The sequence below is a fragment of the Chlamydomonas reinhardtii genome, chromosome 11 (genome assembly GCF_000002595.2).
Source record: "Chlamydomonas reinhardtii strain CC-503 cw92 mt+ chromosome 11, whole genome shotgun sequence".
NCBI classification, from domain to species: domain Eukaryota; kingdom Viridiplantae; phylum Chlorophyta; class Chlorophyceae; order Chlamydomonadales; family Chlamydomonadaceae; genus Chlamydomonas; species Chlamydomonas reinhardtii.
In genome coordinates this window covers 1255916-1263329 of record NC_057014.1, presented here as the reverse complement: position 1 = coordinate 1263329, position 7414 = coordinate 1255916, and the positions used below count along the sequence as shown (strand labels likewise).

General features: G+C 65.0%; 2 protein-coding genes across 2 annotated transcripts in view; one reads left to right on the top strand and one right to left on the bottom strand.

Moving 5' to 3' along the window:
* CHLRE_11g467705v5 (uncharacterized protein) overlaps nucleotides 1–1355 on the top strand; it is a 12547-nt gene extending 11192 nt beyond the window's left edge. The window contains exons 22-23 of the mRNA XM_043067464.1: nucleotides 37–173; nucleotides 415–1355. The gene's annotated coding sequence lies outside the window, so the exon portion shown is untranslated. The remainder of the gene's footprint in view (nucleotides 1–36; nucleotides 174–414) is intronic.
* Nucleotide 1356: 1 nt separating this feature from the next.
* The window catches only part of CHLRE_11g467704v5 (uncharacterized protein), a 10912-nt gene continuing 4854 nt past the window's right edge, over nucleotides 1357–7414 (bottom strand). The window contains exons 8-13 of the mRNA XM_043067463.1: nucleotides 6198–6397; nucleotides 4705–5422; nucleotides 4260–4354; nucleotides 3686–3950; nucleotides 3334–3441; nucleotides 1357–3019 (exon numbers count right to left, since the gene is read on the bottom strand). Coding sequence (XP_042919460.1) covers nucleotides 2564–3019; nucleotides 3334–3441; nucleotides 3686–3950; nucleotides 4260–4354; nucleotides 4705–5422; nucleotides 6198–6397 — 1842 coding nt within the window. The 3' untranslated portion in view covers nucleotides 1357–2563. The remainder of the gene's footprint in view (nucleotides 3020–3333; nucleotides 3442–3685; nucleotides 3951–4259; nucleotides 4355–4704; nucleotides 5423–6197; nucleotides 6398–7414) is intronic.

Sequence of the window (7414 nt, the reverse complement as noted above, 5' to 3'; positions counted from 1 at the left end):
CGCACTCCCAACTCGCCGGCGTGTTCTACGACCGAGTTCTCATGGCGGCAATAGCTTCCGGAAACATAGCCGCCATGATCATCGGCTTCTTCGTGTTTGCCTGCGGCACGCTAGGCGTGCTGATGGTGATGGAGAGCCTGAGCGCATTCCTGCACGCCCTGCGCCTGCACTGGGTGCGTGGCGTGGTGGGGAGTGGTTGGGTGTGGGGGAGGGATTGGTTGGGGTTGGTTTCACCATATCAGTTGGTGTTGGGCGGGTTGGCGGCGGGGCGAGGTGGGGTGGGGCGGGGACGGTGCGGGGTGGGGGTAGGTTGGGCATGGGTGGTTGGCGTGCGTTAGCCCCCCTGGCTCACACAGCCGACCCTCCAACTGACCCGTAATCCCGCTGCCCCGCAATGTCCGTCCCTGACATCAGGTGGAGTACCAAGGCAAGTTCTACAAGGGTGACGGCTACAAGTTCATGCCCTTCAACTTCGCAAACCTGAAGCAGCTGGAGGATGCCGGGGCGCTCTGAGGGGCTAACAGGAGGTTGGTCGGTGAAGCCTACCGTACCGTGATTCGTTTGTGGTGGTCTTGGTTGGTGATTTTTGCTGTTGCGGTGTTCTTCTGCGCCCTGTGGTGTTGGCGCGAAGTGTCCTGGGGTGTTAGGCGGCGGCAACAAATGTGTGCGTGTTGCAACTTGGCTTCGGTTGTTGGTGGCGTGGCGTGTGTGTGTGGGCGGCGCTGGGACAGGGACGCTCGGGCTCCGGCCGCCTGTCGGGGCGGGGCGCGTTCCAGACCCTCTAGGTAGCGTGGCCTCATGCTGGCATTGGATGTAGGCAGGAGGCTGCGTCGGGTCATCGTGGCCTCGTGGGTCATATCACAGCGTGGGGACGCGTGGTTGGTGGGTAAGGGCTGCCCTGCGTGCCGTGAACCTCATCGTATTCTAGCCTTCCAGGCGTTCCAACATGTAGGCCCACAATGCGATGAAACTCCCGCCAAGCCCAACTAGGGCTGCCGCGCTGTCTAAGCGGGTGGGCGAAGGCACCATAATATGTGTTGTGCCGTTGAGTGGAACGTGTTCTCGGGGTGGTGAGTAGATGTGGAGGCGGTTGGCAGGGCCCGGGCGGGGCTCATCACAGTCAAGGTATGGCGCACGCCGCCACACGGCCACCCATCGCGCTGTCATTTGCGGCGCCGTCGCCGGGGAGGCTGGGAGTCAGAGCGCGTGATAGGTAGGCGGCTGAGTGTGGCGTCGGGTCGTTACTCGAGTGGTGGCACGCCGGTGGGAAAGCGCGTGCGTCCCAGTAACAGTGGTAGGCGGTACTGTTAAAAGTGGTACCTGGTAACTCCACTGCTCTGTAACAACACTTCTTGACCATCCACGCTTCGTGCCACACTGCCACTCGTCACCACCGGTACCGGACCCGACACCCCTGCAAACACGCCGGCAATCCTACCCACAAGCCGCAAGCACGCGAAGCCGCGAACCTGTGCTTCCGCTCGGGCCTGCAACCCCGCAGCCCCGCCCGCCGCAGGAAGATCAATCCTATCCAGCACCAACCCGGGTTCACTCGGGGGCGTGCCCATACACGCCGCACCGTCCAAAGACCAAACCTCGTCTAATGCTTATACATGACGTTTATATGTTATGACTTGCTGTTTTAGTCCCTGGAGCGGCCTGTCCGCTCGCCGAGCTCGCAAAATGCAGCGACATGCCGCGACAACGTGCACGAAGGGCAGCGTTTAGCCCTTGAAAAGCCGTGCAAAGTGCTCCGTATAGTCAATAATAGACACGGCAATGATATAGCATTGAAAATGTGGCGGTGTGAGGGACTCCGGTCGCGAAATTGCTGGTCGGCAGAGCCTCGCATTTTGTCCCGGGGTACATTCCAGTGCAATATTGGGTATCTAAATAACATATTGAGTGAGTTACTGCTCTCTCCAGCACACTTTGGCCCGATCGGACCGACACGCGCCCATCGGGTGCATGGCTGGCGGGCCAAAACCCGCCCATTTCGACCTCAGGCGAGCGTGGACCGCCCTCCCACTTGACCAGCAAGTCATTACTACATGTACGGAGGGGCTGAGAGCGTGGGGGACTCAGGGGAGACCAGTTTGGCGTCGTGAAACCCCCCCGGCCCACCCCCATGACCCCCCGCACGGGAAGGGCCGTACGGCAGTGGTAGTACAGTCGGACGGTGAATCTGACACGACAGGCGGGGTAGGTAAGGTTGGTTTCCACGTCGGACTGTACTACCACGTCTAAACACGGGTCCAAAGGTTGTCCAGTTTTGGGACGGTGCCCCAAACTGAAGTGAACCCGGGTTGTCCAGCACCAAATCATGTTAGCAGTGCCAAGAAGCTCCAGGGCACCGTACACGATACACACCACAACACACTTACGCCGGGCCGTACCAATCCAATCGCGGCGCACCGGGGGTCCGAGGTTGCATGATCGTGTCACACACGCACTCAGTCGCACACATGCACGCACAGTGTCGGCTTAGCCAGCGCTTTCCCCCTGTGTCCTCCATCCCCTTCCTCACCACGCCGTTGCCATTCCAACCTCACGCCCTACACCCTCAGCCGTCCGCCGCTCCCGTCGCCCCCGCCACCGCACCCGCACCCGCCACCACACCCGCATCCCCACCCGCACCCCCACCCGCACCCCCAGCACCCGCCCGCCCGCGTCCACTCGCCAGCAGCGCCACGTCCGCCGCCGCCACCATCTCCTCCAACCAGCGCGCCTGCCCTGGCGCCACAAACACAGACAGCTCGCCCTGCGTCAACTTGACCCTCAGCTTCACGAGCATCGCCCGACATTTGGCCGTCCATCGCAGCCCGGATCGCGCCACGATCCACCGAAGCGCCGGAATGCCGCAGACCAGCACTGCCTCGCCCATGTCCGGTGCTAAGGCGGCGAAGAGCCGCTGCAGCTGCTCCTGTCTGGTGGGCGCGAGGCCGCGCGCTAGCAGCCAGTCGGCGGCGGCCCAGTTGCCGGCGCTGAGGACCGTGGTGAAGTCGCGGGAGGACAGCGGCTGCGGGCGGTTGGGGAGGTACGTAGAGGTGGTTGGAGGTTGAGGTGGTTGGGGAGGTGGTTGGTAGGAGGTGGTTGGTGGGAGGCGGTTGGGAGGCGGTTGGGCGCGGGTCAATGTGGTGTGTGTATGTGTGCAAGTGATGGGCGCCTGTGACGCCTGTGCATGTGTGTGCGTGCGTGCGCGTGCGTGTGTGGCTTCCTGGTGTGTGCACGGATGCATGCACGGCACGCACGGATGGAGCTCCAGCGTGCCGTCCATCGACAATGCCCCACACACAGCACCCCCACTACCACCACCCGCTACTCTGCACTCACCTCTGGCAGCAGCCCCGCCGCCGCCCCCGGCAGCTGCCGCAGCGCCCACTCCAGCGCCTCCACACCGCCGCCCTGAGCCACCGCCGCCAGGCTCACCACGGCGCCACGCTGCATGTCACAAACAAACACACATACATGTCACAAACACAATCATGCCCTCGCGTGTTTTCTACCCTTGTAATCTCCAGGTACACATGAGATCGTACGGGCCCACAGGAGGCACGTCACAAATAAAGTCATGACAGCAGCTGTCCGGATTCACGCCACGACATGCCCCGCAGTACGACCGCGCTCCTAACAAACACACACATTCCAACCCCGCCCCGAGCCCCCCCTACTCCCGCGAGCTCACCCGGTGGTGCAGGTGTCGCAGCAGCTGCAGGTCGCTGCCACACGCCGCCACGTCACGAAACACACCGCTCCAGTCCACAGCCCCCACCAGCGCGCCCCCGCCGCCCCCGCCCCCGCCACCACCACGGACGCCCCCGCCGCGTTCGGCGCCACCGATGCCGCCGCCCGCCAACGGTCCCAGCCCGCCCACAAGGGCGTTGTCGGGTAGCTCTAGGGTGGCCAGGTAGCGCACCGAGGGCAGGCCCTGGCCCTCCGTCTCCGTGGGACTGCATGTTGCGGCGGGCGGGCAGCGGGCGGGTTGAACAGATTGCTGAACAGGTGCGAAGTTGGGGTTGGTGCAAGTGGTCTTAGAACCTGGGGTCAGGTGTGATCAGGTGTGATCAGGTGTGATCGGGTGTGATCAGGTGTGATCAGGTGTGACAATGGCACCTGGTGCACAGATGTACGGGTGCCGCACCTGCACCCACCACCCACGCACACGCCCGGACCCGTTGATGACATGCGACGATCGAGGTAAACGCACCCACCCGCACCCGCACCTCCACACCTGCGCCTCCACACCCGCACCTCCGCACCTGTTGAAGTCTGAGGACGTGAACGCCAGCGCCTCCTCCAGGTGCTGCGCCGACAGCTCGAAGCCGCGCTCCCGCAGCAGCCGCAGCACACCCACCTGCGGACGTGTTGTTACAAGGGGAAACAAATAGCAAGCGCGCGCCCGCCCGTTGCAATTGATTGTGTGTGTGTGCTGGGGGGATGTATATGTGTGTGTGTGCGTGTGTGTATGTGTATGTGTGTGTGTGTTGGGGAGGGTGTATGTGTTTGTGTGTGTGACTGTGTGTTGTCCCTGACATCTACCTGTGGAAGCGTGTGGGTTTTGAAGGACTGCATTGCTCACGAGCCAGGGAACACGCTAGGCTACCTTTGGAAGTAGAAACTGTGGGGGGGGGAGTGTGTCACAAGAGGGTGACTCCTACTAAGTAAGCCGGTGCCTCAAGTGCTCGGCGTCGCCACGAGACCCACCTGCCCGGTCTTTGCAGCCGCGTTAGCCATATGGCTGGAATAGCGCCCGTCCAACTGCAGGGGCAGAGGCGGAGGCGGAGGCGGGGGCGGGGGCGTGGGTGGGTGTGGAGGTGGGGCCAGGCGCCCGCCGGCCTTGGCGATAGGCGTTTGGTCCTGCTGGTTGGATTGGTCCGGCTGGTTGGGTCGGTTGGGTTGGTTGGGGTCCTGGGGCGTCTGCGCCACCGGGGCCTGTAGCTTGTAGTGCTGGTGCTGATGCGGTTGGTGCGGGTGCTGGTGCTGGTCGGGTTGCGGCACGTTGTCACTGGTTGCAGATGTACCCCGGTGCTCTTGCTGCTGCCGCCGCTGCCGCTGCGCCTGCTGCGCCTGCTGCGCCTGCTGCGCCTGCTGCGCCTGCGGCTGCACCTGCGGCTGCACCTGCGGCTGCGCCTGCTGCGCCTGCTGCGCCTGCTGCTGCTGCCGCGGCTGCCGCTGCTGCTGCCGGCTGCTCTGCTGGTCCAGACAGTACGCGGCGGCGGGCACGTTGCCTGCCGCGGCGGCGGCCTCTGCAGCGTTGAGGCACAGCCCGAAGCCGTGCCCCGCCAGCAGCAGCAGCCGCTGTAGGTAGTCGGGCTGCCAGGCGGCGTGCATCCAGCCCTCGAACGTGCCGCCGCCCAGCTCCCGCTCCTCGGCCCCCGGCCACCCCGTCACCGCCGCCCACTGGAGCAGCAGCCAGTCGCACCTGCGGCAGTAGGGCGGTAGGGAGGTGGGGAGGTGGGGAGGTGGAAGTGGGGGGAGGGCGGTGGGGAAGGGCGGTAGGGAGGTAGGGAGGTGGGGGGAGGGGTAGGGGTAGGGCGGTGGGGTAGGGCGGTGGGGGTAAGGAGGTCGGGTAGGGGCAGGAAGGTGGGGTAGGGGCAGGGAGGTAGGGGCAGGGAGGTAAGGGCAGGGGCAGGGGCAGGGGCAGGGGCAGGGGCAGGGGCAGCAGGGGCAGGGGCAGGGGCAGGGGCAGGGGCAGGGGCAGGGGCAGGGGCAGGGGCAGGGGCAGGGGCAGGGGCAGGGGCAGGGGCAGGGCCAGGGGCAGGGGCAGGGGCAGGGGCAGGGGCAGGGGCAGGGGCAGGGGCAGGGGCAGGGGCAGGGGCAGGGGCAGGGGCAGGGGCAGGGGCAGGGGCAGGGGCAGGGGCAGGGGCAGGGGCAGGGGCAGGGGCAGGGGCAGGGGCAGGGGCAGGGGCAGGGGCAGGGGCAGGGGCAGGGGCAGGGGCAGGGGCAGGGGCAGGGGCAGGGGCAGGGGCAGGGGCAGGGGCAGCGGACTGGGCAGGTGCAGGAAGGGAGGTGGCGGTGGGGTGGGGCGGGGGGAGGCGGGGGTACGGGGTAGGTGCGGGAGGCGCAGGCCTCAGAATTCCCTCCACACCCGCCCCATCCGAATCCCGGCTGGACCCATTCCAAGTGCCTTGGTAATAACTGACTTCCTTGAATATGTTGCGGTCGTTCTGCAGCCTAACAATGGCTCGAGGACTCACTTTGCGGCCCAGTCGGGCGTGGGGCTGGCCAGGGCACGCAGCAGCAGCTGCCGCTTGTGTCGGCTGCCGGCCGCGCCCTCCGCACCCCAGCGGGCGTAGTAGACCTGCAGCACCCCCAGCGGGCAGCCGTACGCCACGCCGCCAAGCGTCTGCGGCTGGTCGCGCGCCTCCATATCCGTCGCGCGCGCCTCCACCAGCTCCTGCAGAGTTATGAAAAGAGGGTGTTGGCAAGGGGTGTTCATTACAAGGTAAGGTACGAGGGACCTGCAGACGCAGCCAACGAGCGAGCTATCCAGCACCGGTAACAAGCGGTCAAAGGGGCCTGAGGGAGCCCTCACACCGTCGGCTCCCTGATTGAACGCCCTGGAACTTGGAAAGGCATGTGACCATTTGCCTATTGGATGTAGGCAGGAGGCTGCGTCGGGTCATCGTGGCCTCGTGGGTCATATCACAGCGTGGGGACGCGTGGTTGGTGGGTAAGGGCTGCCCTGCGTGCCGTGAACCTCATCGTATTCTAGCCTTCCAGGCGTTCCAACATGTAGGCCCACAATGCGATGAAACTCCCGCCAAGCCCAACTAGGGCTGCCGCGCTGTCTAAGCGGGTGGGCGAAGGCACCATAATATGTGTTGTGCCGTTGAGTGGAACGTGTTCTCGGGGTGGTGAGTAGATGTGGAGGCGGTTGGCAGGGCCCGGGCGGGGCTCATCACAGTCAAGGTATGGCGCACGCCGCCACACGGCCACCCATCGCGCTGTCATTTGCGGCGCCGTCGCCGGGGAGGCTGGGAGTCAGAGCGCGTGATAGGTAGGCGGCTGAGTGTGGCGTCGGGTCGTTACTCGAGTGGTGGCACGCCGGTGGGAAAGCGCGTGCGTCCCAGTAACAGTGGTAGGCGGTACTGTTAAAAGTGGTACCTGGTAACTCCACTGCTCTGTAACAACACTTCTTGACCATCCACGCTTCGTGCCACACTGCCACTCGTCACCACCGGTACCGGACCCGACACCCCTGCAAACACGCCGGCAATCCTACCCACAAGCCGCAAGCACGCGAAGCCGCGAACCTGTGCTTCCGCTCGGGCCTGCAACCCCGCAGCCCCGCCCGCCGCAGGAAGATCAATCCTATCCAGCACCAACCCGGGTTCACTCGGGGGCGTGCCCATACACGCCGCACCGTCCAAAGACCAAACCTCGTCTAATGCTTATACATGACGTTTATATG